General features: G+C 37.1%; 1 protein-coding gene across 1 annotated transcript; it reads right to left on the bottom strand.

Moving 5' to 3' along the window:
- Positions 1–1227: 1227 nt before the first annotated feature.
- Positions 1228–8197, bottom strand: LOC102233920 (aquaporin-3). Its single transcript, XM_005803502.2, has 6 exons — positions 8020–8197; positions 4384–4510; positions 4076–4213; positions 3851–3966; positions 3531–3748; positions 1228–2597 (listed from the first exon to the last, which is right to left on the bottom strand). Exons 1-6 carry the CDS (start codon positions 8125–8127, stop codon positions 2390–2392), a joined length of 915 nt encoding a protein of 304 aa, XP_005803559.1. The 5' UTR covers positions 8128–8197; the 3' UTR covers positions 1228–2389.
- Positions 8198–16893: the final 8696 nt, after the last annotated feature.

The raw sequence follows: 16893 nt of genomic DNA, 5'->3' as shown, positions 1-16893 counted from the left end.
CCAGTGACCCCTGCCGCCCTCTGAACCCCCGTACCACTCCCGTTGAAAAACGCTATTTTAAATGGTACTCTTAATTTGATAATTGAGGATTTTATCTCATTGGACATAATGACAATCAACACATCTCAATAAATGACAGTATCATTGAGTAGCAGGGTAAATGTACTGTATGTCAATAATTGAATCTAGATTCATTCAAAAAGAAAGTGCTTGCTATACCATGAATATGACAGAGGAGCAGTATGGGTAGATGCAAAATCCTGCTGGAAAGTGAAACCAGTAACTTTATAAAGCAAGTCAGATAAACAAAGAATGAAGTGCGGCATAAAATCTCTGTTAGATGGCCGACCTGACGCTGGAACTGATAAAACCCAGTGATCCAACATGAGCAGACGACACAACATTGCCACATAAAGCATCTTGGATTCTATGCCTCTCCACTCTTCCTCTGAGCTTTTGGATGTAGTTATTGAAATAAATGAACTTTCAATTATTTTCTAATTAAATTAGATGGATTTGTGCAAATATAGTGGATGAAACTACTTTTTTTTCTCTTGCAGAGACAAATGTTCTGAAGCTGCCTGTTTTAACAGTGATGTAAATTGTAAAGAATTGGGCATTGCTGGATTTTGGGATCTATACCAAACAAAAAGCTGACCTGCAAATCCTCCCTTGAAGCTGGGAGGATTTGCACTCATTTTCTTTTAGAGAAGTCTGTCTGTCGATACGGTGTGCACATCAGAAGATGAATAAAGGGCAAGGATGTTAAATCCCCAATATTTTGTTCACAGATTTGCCAAGAAACGTTTGCAAGAGGAATGTTTGGCATGGAGTACCAAGGCCTGAGATGATTTGTGCATATGGAGAAAGCAGAGCTTGGAGATACTGCTGTGAAGCAGCCATGAAATGGGAAGCTTAAAATACCGAAATGTCAGCTGTTTTTTACCCACCTTTTTGCCTGAAGGAATTTATCCTTTGTTGATTTTCCTGTCTAGTCTTGCTGTTTGTTTCACTGCACTTCTGCAAAGGCATGCTTTATTTGTGGAATAATAAAGCTCTAAATATTTACTTGAGAAGTAAATTATGTCAAATCATGCTATATCATTTTGGACGTAAATATGACCAAAATGATATAGTCCAACTAGTGTGTCATCCACAAAAAAAATCTTCATGATTTGCAAAAAAAACCCAAAAAAATTGCTTAAAGAAGGGCACGGTAAGCTTATACTTTTTAAAGTTGTTCTTTTTATTTTATCGGATGTAATCTGATTACAGACACCACCTGATAAAAGCAAGAGAGTAATGCAAGCTACTTTCAGGCTACAGCATGAAAACAGAACTTCATTATTTTGGAATCAAAGCATTTCCTCCCAGCCTTTGCACAAAACACAAACCAGAAACATTTTAGTTTTACACCCAATATGCGTGCAGTTGCACAATATGCAAAAACATCAACCGCTGTAAGAACAACAATAACAAAAACCCCAGTAAAAAAGCAAAACAAAAGCTCAATGCCATTTATACAAACACTATGATAATATTTAATAATTTCCCTATAAGCACCAAAAATTCTTTAAAAGGGACAGTTTTATCTGGGTAAACATTTTTCAAAAATATGTATTTGTCTCAAAAAGAAAAGGACATGTGGGATTTTTTGTAAAAGTTTTTTGGTGGACTGGACTTGCGTGAACAACAGCTGAAAATAGTTGTTTAAAAAGAACAGTGATTAATCTTAGAATGTAACCGGAAACCTGCTGTCTGCTCAGCTTAACACAGTTAACAAACATGGCTGTTAGTTAACTGTAATGATTGTTTACAGTAATCATTACTGTACACAGAAATGATTTGTTTATTAACTAGATGCAGTTTATGGGTTGTTTTTTTATTTTTGTAATGTTCTTCCAAATACATACTTTCATTAGTTGGCATTTTGCTAAATGTTACCTTGAATTTATCTGTTAAAATGACCAGGACAAAAAAATAAAAGACAACAAAATCTCAAATTTCCATATAAAGACTCTTTACTAGAAAACTTACTTGACAGACAAAAAATATAAAAAAAATTGCAAGAAAAGCAATGTCATAGTATAAAATACTGCTAAAAGATGATAAGACACGTTCATTCAGATTAACATCTCTGAAGTGAAATAATCCTTGAAATCCTTTAGAAATAGTGTCTCTACTCATACTGTACACAGAAATTCCTCTACAATATAATACAGCTACACAACAATGTAAAGAAAATGTGTTATTAGGACTGTTTCTTAACATATTACATATAAGTGGCAGGAATAATACAGCTGTGCTATATCGGTATTTACGTGTGTAGATTTCGGAGCCACTTGCTGCATGTGTCTAACATTCAGGACAAGTCCTTCTGAACCTAGCTTTAGCAATTAGCCTCTTTGTCGTTATAATTAGATTTGGGGTTGGAGTTGATGTTGAGTTGCAGATTTTCCTCTTTGTTTTTGTTCTCTTTCCGGTCACGCACTTCTCCCTCCACATGGAAGCCAACCATTAGCTGATAAATCATCGTGCCAATAATGGCACCAATGAATGGGGAGAAAGTCGGCACCAGAAACCAGCCGTTTTTAAACCTGAGGGGAAAAAGAGACAAGAATGTCATTGAGAATGATACAAGTGACGTAAAGAGGAAGAAATATAGCATTTCGGAGCAATAAAACATACAGTTTGAAATTGTAAGACATGATCGCTTCATTGTTTTTTTTAATAGGGCAGAAAATTTACTTTAGAAGTTATTTCTGATGACAACCCCTTGTGCCTGCACTTCTCTTTGAAACAGAAACTGAGCTCCATATGATAACATTTCTTCCAAATAAATGGGAAATAGAAATGAGACTTCTTTCACCTTTTTTTAAAATTATGTTTACTGATACATAATAAAAAAATCATGCATCAGTCCTGACAGACCAAAAAAGAATAGAACACTTTGCGCCAAAGAGAAATCTTTGTAGTGCTCCATGGAAGTGAACATGTTAATAATAATAATAATAATAATAATAATAATAATAATAATAATAATAATAATAATAATAATAATAATAATAATAATAATAATGTCTGGTTCATCTTCACCAACTATAAACAGTTTCTCATTTTTAAACAACCTTTTCCAAAAATTATGGAACAAAAAATTAGAAATCTAAGATTTAAGGGATTTATTTCTCATCACTTGATGAAAAGCTAATAAACTTCAGCTCAAGTGGCAGACTGCTGTCGCCTATTTTTGAATTGGGTAGCTATTGTCTCTGAGCTTGGTGAGCCAAAAGCACTTTCATCATTCTTTGTCAACTTTTGAATTTAGTAGCTTTTTTTCTTTAATAGACACCGAAATGAACATAACTAAGAGAAAGAATTCTTGGCGCCTCTGAAAGGTAAAAGTTGTGACCATTATGATCTATGCTATGGGGTTAATGTAAGTCTAAAGGCTTCTAACGAATCTAGATCTCACATGGAGTCTCCATACCCCCAAATACTGGCCAAAAAGAAGCCAAGAATTTGTTTATTACGTGAAAACTGCAGTTCCCCAGCCAGCGATAGCAGAGAAAAGACGTGGTCCGAGATCTCTGGCAGGATTGACAGCGTAACCAGAATTGAAGCCCATTGACTGTCCAATGACAAGAACCACAAATCCCACAGTGAAGGCCTCCAAGCCCTGGGGGATTGGGTTGTTGTACGGGTCCACAATCGCCAGAATGCAAACAATGAGGGCTGCCGTGCCAATAATCTGTGTAAAGAAAAAAAAAAAGACATGTGGGAATGAAAAAAACGTAGATTTCATGACAATATGAAGTTTTCTGTTAACAAAACAAATTTGTTTTTAAAGTACCTGATCAAAGAATCCATTCACAATTGAGAGGTGATTTGCGGGATAGGTGGCAAAAATGCCAGCAGTGGAAGAATCGTCAGTGAGATTGAAACATCCTGGAAAGTCCCACAGGGCATCTAAAGCAGAAGAATGAAAAAAGCAATATTTACATATCACAATCTGACACAGAAAGTTTTCTGAATGTGATAGGATAATTGTTGAATCCCTGCAGGAGTCATTACTTACCGTAGTACATGGCAAAGATAATGGAAGCACCAAAAAAAGCTCCGATTGTCTGAAAGAGGAAATACATGGGGAACTTTCTCCAGCGCTCTCTTCCAAGCAGGCAAAGTGAAAATGTCACTGCAGGATTCAAATGTCCACCTATAGGGGGCATCATGTAAACATCATATGAACTACAGTGCAGGCATGACATGATGTAAAAATTTATATTAAGTAAAATTTAACAATGATGATATGGTCATTGTCCAAAAACAAGCAGTTAAAGTGATTACAATTAGCAAGGAGTGTGGGAGTGTGAAGAGTTTGCTTACCTGATACTTGGCCGCAGATCAGAATGCCTAACATGGCAGCAAAGCCAAAGGCAAAGTTGACAGAGAGGAACCTGCCGTGGGTACCACCGCTCAGCACACTTTGGGCCACAGCGCCGCAGCCAAACATCTAAAAGGCAGAAAATCAGGTTGATTTTACATAATATGATATTGTTTGCTGATGCTGAATCATATCTCGATGTAAATATCTGCGAGGAGCAGTAATGACAGTTGCTGTCAGTGAAAAAGAAAAAAAAAAGTGCTTCGTTAAAGTTGCTTCTAATAATGGATTTTTCAGTGTGGTCCCAACACACAGAGATCTTGTTGGTCATTTTTTATCATTTTAACACACGAACAACACTTCTTTTGTCATGCATCAAGGTCAAGCTGAGAGATGAAAATGTACCTGGACGAATGTTATCAGTGAACCCAGTTAAACAAAAAACTATTGAAGCTGGAAAAAATGAACTCTATTGTGGCTCTGAAGTAACAAAGGACTACAGTGCTCTGTGTGTATGAACAGGTCACTGAGCTTTCCTAATTTTGAGCGTAAATCTTCTAGAAAAGTTTCAAAAGGGGAACCAGAAGAGGGCTATTCTCATACATTGAAAGCACAAGACACATAACTCTATCACTATATTAAAGTTTGTTCTGTTAAATAACATGTATACAACGACGACAAATAACTATATACAAAAATATGTACATTTAAAAAAGATAAATGTAAAATATAAAATGGAATGTCTAAACTCGCATAAATTATAGACATAGAATTTATATAGAAAATATATAGAACGGGAGCCAGTTGGGGCAAGAAAAGAATATCTACCACTGTCTACTTTTTTTGTACACAGTGGTCAAAAAAGGATTTCACTGTGGAAAACACAAAGAAGAATTTACAGCTTTGTTGTTTTGCTTTTGACCCTTTCAACTGTTTCCCCCCCTTTTTTATTGTCATTCTGCTTTTTTTTTTTTTTTTTTAGATGCCCGGCTTTACAGTTCTGTGTGATCCATGTTTAGGCTTTGACTTTGTGAACCAAAGGATGAGCACGCGATTCAGCAAAACCACACCGCTCAGAAGTTGAGGTCAGGCTTGGGGATAACCAAAGTGAGAACTGGCGCCTGAGTGGCCAAAGTCGCTGAACTCAGTAGTCTGAACCACCAATCCTGCTTTTGTTTTTCTTTTGCACATGGGCTTTGATAAATTATATGCACAAAAAAAAACCCTTCAATGTCTTTCCAGCTGTGACCACTATGGCTGGAAGAATTATTTCGTTTACAGCTCGGCTGAAAGAATGTGCATTCCATTTCGGCAGCAGAAGCATCTGAAGAAGGCCTTAAGGAGATTCTTCCAAATTTTAGACTCACTCACTTGAACTTTCAAAATCACTCATCAGATTTGACCTGTCAAAGCCCACAGTCATCACTGTCTCATGTTCATACCAGGATTCAAGTGCATAACATTGGCACAGAATACCAAGGTTACATTCTCTAACATTTAAAGGGGGGAAAAAAAGTTACATCTGGAAGCAAATTTGTGTTGTTCACAGATGAAGGAAGGATTTGAAAACTCTGAGCTAAAGGACAAGAAAACCTCATTTAAGAAAAAAACATACTGAAAAATCCTTTTTGTGAAATGGAGGAGATGCACATATTTATTTCAGTGAGCTGCATAATTAGAAAATAGCAAACACACCACTGTCATTATTGCTAAAACCATAAGTCAAGAAAAGAAAAGCATAAAAACTATGTGAAATTTGCCTGCAGACAAGTGTATGCAGCCACAGCACTGCAGTGTTTAGTCCTTAATGTCAGACGCATTAGATTACAAATGATGAACCTTCAGCTTGGAAGTGCATGCTTCCTTACTCAGATTGAATTCTGTTTAAAAGCTCCACATTTAATTGAACATAAGTGTGACAAAACATGATATTATCCTGCTGTGGTTTGCTTCGGAGCAGCACACAAGACTGAACCAACTTATGCATCTAATCATAGCTACTGTAGAACTTTGAACACAGTTGGGGAGCTTGTAAAAAATCCTCTTGCCAAGTGTGTGTCTCAGCCCACTGAGACACACACTTGGCAATTGTCTTTGGAGAAAAACCCTTCTGGCCAGATCCCTTTCTCTAAATCCCCACCTGTGTGGCATCTTTTCGAATTCAGCAGGAGGATCTCACATGGCCGTGGCAATACTGTCAGATGCTTTAATGGAAAATTTTGACCTGCTGCATAATAATAACAAAAGTCATTATCTTCCTGCATTTGACATTTTAATCAAGATGAACCAATAATCTGTTCTGACAAGTACAGATGTTGACTTGAAAACGTCCGACAACGGATGATTCTTTTTAGATTTTTTCCCCCCGCATGGACTGAAGTCATCCTGTTTGGTGACGCAACAATTTAAAGAGACCAAACCAATGCAGGTATGCAGATACACCCACCCACACATGCACACACCCTAAAATGTAATTTATCATCATTAGTTGTTCTGTAGTTACCAAACTACTTTATTTAAAACCTAAATAGTGAAAATTACTGAATCATATGAAATAAAATGAAATAACAAGTTCCTTTAGAAGAAATAAAACCCTTATATGACATGTGTTGAATTTACTGAGGAAGTAAAATCCTGTCAAACGTGTCACTGTTGTGAAGCCTAACCACCTGTTGTTCATATATGTCACCTGTCAGGTAACTTCACCACGCCTAGTTACATCACAGCATTCACAACTGAAGCCTTTTAACGTCAAAAATATTTCAGTTTGGAGCCGTTTTGCCTGAGGGATCATGAAAGGGAGTCAGGGTGGTACTGATCCAAAGTAAACGGTAACTCAGTGTTAAAACTCTTAACGCGATGTGCTAGCAGCATTAAAATCAATAACTTCAAACTAATTTTATCCAAAGAATCAGTTAAACAATGGCTGAAGTAAACCAGAACTCACTGAGTTTTACACTGTGATCATGTTCAAAATAAAATGAATAAAAAATAAAGTTACTGTGGCACAGAAAGCCAATTTCAATCCCTAAATTATAACTTAGGAAAAGCAGAACATAAAATTTCTTTCCCATTGGGTTAATTATAGAGAAAATTTCATATTTTCATATACATATTCTAATGCGAAAACACACTTGACACATGATGAAAAATAAAAGGAGGTTTACTTTTTTATGGTTCCAGTATGTTGATTAAACAAATAATGGTTTATTTAACATGTGGCCCTGAACAGCGAGTTACTTTGCTGTTTTATCTCAGTCCACTTTGACTGAGAAAGGAACATTCATCAACCTCTTTTATTTCACCGTCATCCATCACTTTTCTGCATTCAAAGATGTTAGATAAGAAGGACTGCTATCTTTACGATTTAACGAATAGAAAGACAAAACTATTCTCTGGTGCAGAGTTCATGTCTTATCAGAAAATAGAGTTTACCTTTCATTAGATTAAATATGGGTTGCTCATACAATCGGTATAATGTGTGTGTATATATATGACCTTTAAGGATTTACACTGAGTCCCTTTAAAGTACATAACATCTTTTTGTTGTAAGTTTGTTTTTTTTAAATGCATACCACAGTTTATCCCTCTAAGTGAGCATCTTAAGTGGTGTCTGGACCACATATACACCGACTTACCACAAGGATGAGAGTGCCAAGGCACTCTGCCAGGGCCTGGCGCAGCAGCAGGTTACGGATCTGAAAGAAGCGGGCCAGTTTGTCCAAATAAAACTTCTGTAGACCCATTTTGTTGAAGGCTGGTGAGCTGGTGAGAAGATGCAAACAAAGCAGATGCACAGGGTCTTCCTGAGTGGCTCTGAAGGTGGAGGGCCAGAGCTCCTTCTTAAATAGCAGAAATAGGCTTGGACCTGCCCACATCACCTCCCATCATCTGTGACTCACAGTCTGGTTTCTCTCTCAGGCTGTTTTTTCCCCCTCCCTAAAAGTTGCTAACATCCAAAACACAAATGCATATTTTCCCCACTTCTAGGTACTCTTCCATTCCTCTTTTCCCCACAGTGTGAGAAAATGAAATATGCATTTTGGTGTCTGTAAGAATGATCATACAAACCACAATTTGTAGTTCCAGGTACAGCTTTGGAAAAGCAGAAAACCTGTTGCAGATCTAAATCACTTCTCTAAAATCATGGGTGAAGTACAGCATCTGCCTCTGTAATAAAAAACTAAACCGGTACAAATACCTAAACAAGCATAGTGCTCTGAACTCGCCGAGTCCCTGTTTGCTCCATGGTGCTTCCTCTAAAATATAGAGAAACTGATGTTCAAGTTTAGACAAAAAGTAGGATGTAAATAATACATTTCAAATATACTTCAACAATCACATTTATAAAAAGAAAGTTTAAATCATAATACTTGATATCAGACTCCACTGTCTAATGACACATATCAGCCACAGTATTTAGACTGGTAACATGGAAATATCAAAACAAGGGTTGTCTTGATCCAGTCATTGGATCCTGGTCCTTCATTAAGCTCAACTTTCACTCCTGTCAACTTACTGTGTGTATTTACGTCAGTACTAGTGAGATTTATGTAGCATTTTGCAGGCCTGATAGCTACCAGACCTTTTTTGGCATGTCTGTCAAAACTGTATTGTTGTTTGTGCACATCATGTTTTATCAAGTCTGTATTTTCTGGTTTTAACCTATGACTTTTTCTTTGTTTATAATGACATAGAACAGGTGACAAAGAGGTTATCCATTGGTCCCTTGTAGCCTAGCTGTTATGCAAAGAGCTCTGCTAGCTGTGCTCAGGTACACACAGATTTTGAGTCATCAAATTATGTGATTTTAAATCCTAAGCACTAACTTTCTAAAGTAGGTGAACAACTTTTTCTGTAAGGTTTGGCAGCACAAAATTGGACAGAAATGCATTGAAATACGTTCAAAGCCAAATTATCAACAAGTCTGATCCAAACAGTTTTGTACAAGCAAGCAGCCTACCTACATGCCGGACATGAAAATATTAACCCTAACAAGATGATTTTTTTTTTTTGGACAAGCATTATATCATACCGAACCAGACCCATTCTCCTTTAACATAGGCATTTTTCTTTATAAGGTTCCTGCTCACTGGATATTTTTTTCATTTTCAACCCAATTTCTGTGAACCAGAAGTATGACTTTGTGTAAAAATCCAAGCAAATCAACAGTTTCTGAAATATTCAGGCCAGCATATCTAAGATCAACAATCCTAATACTAAAGCCATGCACTGTAAATCTACTTCCTCCTCAATTCTTAGTCAGGTTTGACATGCTAAGTTTCTGTGCTTCTTGCAGTGATGCTCTAAATTAATCTGTAATGTAATTCATGCCTGTTTTACGCATTTACATAACCATTTGTCGCTTGTTCTCTCCCAACATATTTATCGGATCAGTTCTTTTGAAAGCTTATCAGCCCCATGTCTCACTCAATAGAAATGTGGTTCCAATTAAAACCAATCAGACATGGCCTTGTCATTAGTCATAGGCATATCAATACCTTTTTCTGTATTTTTCCATCAATTTAAGACTTATTGATATGTTGGATTTCAACTTACATTTCACAGATGTAACCGCTAGAGCGTAAGATGCTTCATATTTTGGTGATTGCTTCTTGATCTCCAACCAGCAACTAAAGTAAGTTACCCCTAAGAAAAAACCTTTTCTTCAGTGTTTTTTCCTGCAGCATACTGCCACCTTCTGTAAAGGATACTTACTGTTTGTGAAGTTTAATTTTTTAATTTGAATAAATTCTGTCATTGCTTTCTTGAATTTTGTTGTGTTCTTTTTTTAATATTCAATTCTACACAACTTAAACCTGAGGCATAAAATTTGGCCCAGATTGGTATCTCAAGATAATAAGTGGATTTTCTTAAAGGCAAAAATGCACTTAAACACAAAGTGTACCTTTAACATTTTGACCTCAAAGTGTTAAATGTACATTTAGGTTCTGACTCTGACTTGTCCACGTGGTTTTACTTCGTGATTCTATCTTTTTCAGCTTCTAGAGTGATGTCAAAATTAAAGCAAGAGTTGCATTTTTGACCCACATGTTTCTAGGTATCTTTTCCTGGAATAGCTTGACTCGCCAGAAAAAAAAGAAATAGATAGGGTAACAAGGAAAGAAACGGTGCACAACTTCCCAAAGAAACTTCTACCACCTTGCTTCCAGGAAAAAGGAGTCATTAGAATTACGAAGCTTGTATCTCGTGTTTTTCTTGTAATTTTTAAGCTTCCATTTTAGAGGTTGTTATGGGCGATCCAGTAAACAATGTGTCTACCAGATGTGTACGACTGATACTGAGAGTGCCAGTGTGCCTGTTGTTTTCCATCATGGAAGACCTAACAGGTGCTGAAAGTTAATGAAGGATTTATTGTGGGATGGGGGCATAACTTTTAGTCAGATGTGTCTGTAAAACTGTTCGCTAGCATGAAACACGATCTGGTTGTTTACAGCGTCTGTACATTTTACCAGGATTGCAAAGGAAAAAGTAACCCGTTACTTCTTCCTTTGTCAATTCAGGAAAATTAAGACTTTGGGAACCCTATAATGTTATTTCAATCAGCCTTTACCGTTTGTTGCATTGCAACTACCAGCTTCATACATTTTGTAAGAATTGTATGTGTTAGACCAAGACAAAGTACCACATATGGAGACAAAGATAATTCAAACCGTTCAGTGATAAGTAAAATAAACAATACAAAATGTTTATTTTACTATGCCGTAGCAGGTTACAGATTCCACAGAGGTCTTGTGTCCGTGAGAGTTGCAAGAGTGCCAAGCGGTTCTCTTGGGACATTTATAGAAGCCCAAACGGTTCCTATCCATACCATCAAAGTCAACTAGTTACAACATTCATTTCACAACAAACAAGTGCAAACAGTAGGTCACAGAGCAGTTTAAACACTAGCCAAGGCAAGGGAAATTTATTTAAATGGCATCTTTCAGCCACAGACGCCTCAAAGAAGTTAAAAAACAACATACATTAAGAAAAAGCACCCAAAAGTTAAAATTAATCAGGTTCAAAAAGGTTTGAGAGTAGGCAACAACCAATAAAAAGGTTTGTAACCTTGTTATAAATGAGATCAGGGTGGGTGCAGTCCTACAGTGAGCAGGAAGATGATTCCACATTTTTGATGCATAAAAACTAAGAGCTGCTTCAGCATGTTTAGTTCTAAAGTCTGACAAAACTATCGTATTATGTAAAACAGCGCACATAATTATAGATTTATTAAGTTATATTCCTATCTATTTTCAGTTTTAATAAATTAATGACATTTTAATTTTTTTAATAGATTTAGTTATTGTAATTTGGCACTCTTCTCTCTCCATAGTATTTCAAGATTGGCCTGTGTTTAGTTCCATCTATTGTTCTATCAACATCCCCCTATCATAATGCTGGTGCGGTGGGGTCAGGTAAAATTTACCTTTTTTTTTTGTGGCTTTTTAGCTTTATATCGTGTCTCCTCACAGAGCACCCCTGTGGGGACGGGCCTTCCCCACTCAGCTCCACCAGTGGCAGCAGCAATTGGGTAATGGATAGTGGAACTGCAAGTCTGCTGAGCTTATCATAACAAACACTTCTCAGTGCAAAGCACCTGAGGCCACCTGTAAATGGCACAATGGCAGGCATTGTTGTGATGATGTGCTGAAGGCAGAATGTCGGAAAGAGTAGAAGCTTCTTAAAGAGACAAGGCATCAAATGTATGATACAAGGATTTTACAACAACTGTCGGTATTATATAAAATGCCCATGTTCCTGGAAAATACATAATACTGCCCCTTTAATTTACAGCAAGAGGTTTTTCCTGCCTGGCCTGCTGGATTTCTCAGCCTTCCAGATGCTGTTTGTTTACTGATATTCTCTAACAAACCTTTGAAGCATTCACAGAACAGGGGTAAAAGCTGAGATAAATCACTCACAAAATGGATGCTAATTACTATTAAGAAGGCAGTTGCTTGTCCTGGATACAATTTAGGGGAACCTAAATTAAAAAAAACATACTTTTCAAATATAAATTTTTATGAAAATGTGAAAACCGTGAATCCTTGACTTTCATGTTTGCAATTTCGTGTTGGTCACATTTCCATTTAAAATATGTGATTGTAATATGACAAAAAAAAAAAATCAAAATGCTCATGAATTCATATTTGGGGGTGAAGGGTCGAGGGGCGGAGGACTCCATGGTAAAAAAACCCCAAAAAACGGAATGTCTTCACTCAAAACAAAGACATTGCTGTGTTGTACCGGAATGCAGATCTGCACCAGCAACATGCATTTAAAATAGATTTTACCCTTCTAATATTCTTAAAAGAAAGGGTCACCTGAAGTTGATTTAGTCCTCTAAAAAGAAGAATTAAACAAAAGCCTTGCTGTTCGGGGAACAAAAACCACACAAAGAAAAGTTTCTGTCATGATCTCATCGCTATCAGTGGTACATAGGATTAGTTTTTCCTTTCACTAAAATGTGGAACCAGTCCAAGTGAAATCTTAGATAAATTTCTGCAAGACCCTGACAGACAGATTGCCACACTACCAAACACACCAAAAATAAAGCTGAATTCCAAAACATGGGGCACGCTCAGTAGCATAGAGACAAAATCTAAGTAATAAACAAGTTGTAAATTTATTCCTCTCATAAAGAACATCAAGAATTTAAGCAAAATAATACAGGTGCTTTATCTTTTTGCACATGCTGCATATTTATTGCAGGTGTGACAACAGTCCAAAGCCACATTTTCTGTACCGTCACTTCTTGGAAAAAACAAGTTCAGGCAGCAAGGAGTGGATGATCTAGTCTTAGATCTAGACTTAGCAAAAAAGGATACAAACACACGTCAGTTCTTGGAACGTCAACTGAACTAACTCACTGAACTCTGCACAACTGAGGGTACACAACAACAATAAGAATACATTACGTATGCCCATGTCTTGTACTCCAGCAAAGCATCTCTGTGCCATCGCATCGATTTATTTAGGTTAGAATTTCGTGGTCAAGTTTGTACTGTAAAACAAAAAAACAAACAGAAACCCCCCCAAAACAAAACAAAACATTGCTATGCCCAACCTTCAAAAAAAAAAAAAGAAAGGAAAAGCTTTTGCACATTGAATAGTCAGTTGGAACCTAATGATGTGCAACACTGGTGAAATTCAGTTAGTTAATATCAGTAAAACATAAATGCCATTACTTATATTTTTAATATTGCGTCCCTTTGAAGCTAGGCAAGACATTTTCTTGGTCTATTTTCAGCCCCATTTCATTTGGGAAACGTCCAGAGTGTGTCCTCATGAAATATTGGAACCCATTTAGATGACCTTTTACATAGCAGAGCATTGACTGTCATTTGATCCCCTTTTTAGATAACAAGACCACTCTCACACCAGAAGGTGTTTCCAGGCATGCTGTGAAAACTCCTCTCTCCTGTTTTTCCAAGTATCGTTGTTCAGGTCTTTAGTTATTCTATAATTAATTAGTCATTCTCCTACCAATTTCTTCATGAATGGGGGCCAAAAGACATCTTTTGATGGCGAAAATAATTTATTCTAACTTGGGAGTTACCAAATCACCTTATAAGGGACAACAGCCTCAGGCTTGGACTTGTTGATTCTCATCCTAGTAGCAAATTGTGCTTGTGCCTGCTGGAGTTTTCCACTGGATGGGGCACAAAAGCAAACACAGGACCTTATAATCTGTAATGTTCCAAAACAGACTTACTTAGTCTTAGCTCTAACCTTCAAAACTTGAGTCTTAGTGGTGAATCAAGCCCTCGTTGTCTGTAGATTGCTCCCGCATACTAGGACAATGAAAAACCTATTGCTTCAAGCTGGCAGACCCTACTGTAGTGCAGGAAGCGTCCAAGAGATATTAAGAAGTGACCCACCAGCATTTTGTCTCACCAGCTGTCACAACAGGCAATTTCAGAAACCAAACACCACACTACTAAGACCTTTGCCTAAGACCATTGCTCAGTCCACATATTTGAGTCTGTTCCCAACAGGTACCACAGGTTCATTTTAATCTGTTCAGAAACCTGAGGAGCTGAAGCATTCCCCAGCACCAGCTGCTTTAAAGATTATATTTAATTCATATTTTCAGGTGAGAAGAATATTTCTTAAACCACATATCCAAATATTTCTTAAGTAGATCTTAGGTCATCTTTCTAATGAAAGCATTAGGAATATCTACATGATTGGACAGACATCAAATTTGCACCAAGAAAGACCAAAACATGAAGAAGGAGATTTATGTTATTTAAGCAGTTATACGTACACTACTGTTTGTGTTAGCTGGCCTTACTTCACTGGTCCAGTATAGATGGCTAAGGTACATCAAGGAAGACTCTATTTACAAATTGGGTTACTTCTCTAGACATTTGGTTGGAGAATACATGTAAAAATAACAGAAAAACATGAGAACTGTTTATGTGAAACAATTCTCATACCTGTTCAAACACTCAGAAAAATAAATTATCCTAATATGATTAATGTTCAAAGTTTAAGAAGGAATGTAGTATATGTTTACATATGGTACATTCCAGAGTCCTCCTCCTGTAGAGGAATGTTCTGGATTATGTGAATGTGTGTGAATCGTCTAGATCACCGTTGCATTTTCTCCTCGGGGAGGAATCTCTTTTGAGACTATTAAAAACAGACCTTATAACATATGTCTGGGTAATTCTTGAGTATTGTAAAGAGCTTCAAACTCTCATTGTGGCATGTGAAAAGATGCCACAATAAGGAAGCGTGGACTGGAAATAATAAGGCTGTTATGTGAAGCTACCAAAGGTTTGCTAGACAACATTTAGTCAACAAATAGCATGATGAAGACCAAGGAACACAGGATACTGTGGAAAAGTTTAGACTTGCGTCTGGCTATTAAACAATATTCCTAGATTGGGCATTTGCAGTAACATCATCATCTGAAAATGAAAAGAGTATGAAATAATACAGCCACACACTCACGCCGGCAACCTAAGCAAGGGAAATAATGGTCAGTGAAGCTGAGAGGTTTACAGTTATCCTGGATGAGCTGCAAAGATCCTCATAGGAAGAAAATTCTGTTGGAAATCAAAGTTGAACTCCCCCCCCCAAAAAACCAAACAAACAAAAAATAAAGTCAGGAATAATGCATGATTTGTCTCTGTTAGAAACGTTTAATGCATCAGTAACAAATCGATATCCAGATGAAACCTCTCCATTTTACTCCTAATCTTTGCAGCCAGTCCTGCCAAACCAAACAAATGGGAGAAGGTGCTCTGATTAGTGGAGCAATACACACATGGACAAAAAAGTTAGTGATTTTCTGTTACTGACAGAAAAGCCCACAATAGTCAATGAAATAACCTAAAATGCAAAGAAATGATAAAAATGCAAAAAGAAAATAAAAACAGCATATCGTTTCTACACTGCTTTGCAGCTATGCTGACTTTTGTGGTAGTTTATCAGCATATGTACTTATTACATATGTACAATTTGTGAGACCAACTTTACCTAGGTTTCGACTCCTTCTGTTTCCAGTCTTCAAATACAAGAACGGGATTGTTCTGTAAAGGTGACGTCTCTCCCTTCAAATAACAGCAAAACAAGTTCAGTTCAAAAAGTTGACGAGCTTTTATCTGACCGTTCCTGAAAAAACTGCAGCAGCATTTTCACCTGTCGGAACCAAAGACATGTTAAGCAGGTCCAGATGGTGAGGAGCTCAAGGTAAGTGTTTTTTTTTTAAGCCAAGGAGCCAGGAGATATTGCTTTTATTGTAGTCTGTTCACTCTGGTTCCAACAGTGTCTCAGAATCAATTTTCCACAGACCGCCTCACTCCAAAGTAAGGCTCTCCGTGGCCCTTCTCAGCTCTGACTCCATAATGCTGCACATGAACATACTTTGCAAACTGCATCCAGGAGTTTGATCTATTAGTCAGAGGTCAGCTAAAGGGCTGAGAGTGTGAAGTCTGAACCCTCAGGGTTTGAGATGATGAAGCCCATTTAAGCAGAGACCCTCCTTAGGTCCCCTCTCAAAACCCACCTTTATTGAAAATCCCAATAAAGGGTTTAGTTAAGTATTAATTTCCTTTGAACCCCCCCCCATCCTTTGCCTAAATCATCTGTGTCCTGTGAAACTTTACTTTGGCTTTCAGTCTTTGCGATACACTTATTTAGTTTTTAATAAGATATAAAAAAACATAAACATGGCAAGAGAAATCCCGCCTTATTATTTGCAAGTCAGCACGATGTTGTAGGATGGATAATTTGGTGGTTGCACAATCCTCAGCCACATTGACAGTCATTCCTGGGAAAAACTTGTCAAACTAAATCAGTCTAAAGCCAAATTAGACCTTTCGAAGTTTCATTTATAAGGGTATTAAAGCGGTCTTGTGCTTAAAGATTAAATCTAATGACCCAGTATGATAGATGTACCTTGAGGGCTGTGTCTGTTATCTCCCTTGATATTTTTCCAAGAACACAAGCAGAGGGAACAGCCCTTTCCACGAATCCCATATAGCAACGGACATCTA

The sequence above is a fragment of the Xiphophorus maculatus genome, chromosome 12, assembly GCF_002775205.1.
Source record: "Xiphophorus maculatus strain JP 163 A chromosome 12, X_maculatus-5.0-male, whole genome shotgun sequence".
NCBI classification, from domain to species: Eukaryota; Metazoa; Chordata; class Actinopteri; order Cyprinodontiformes; family Poeciliidae; genus Xiphophorus; species Xiphophorus maculatus.
Note: the sequence above shows the minus strand (reverse complement) of the source record. Positions and strands in the feature narration are given on the sequence as shown.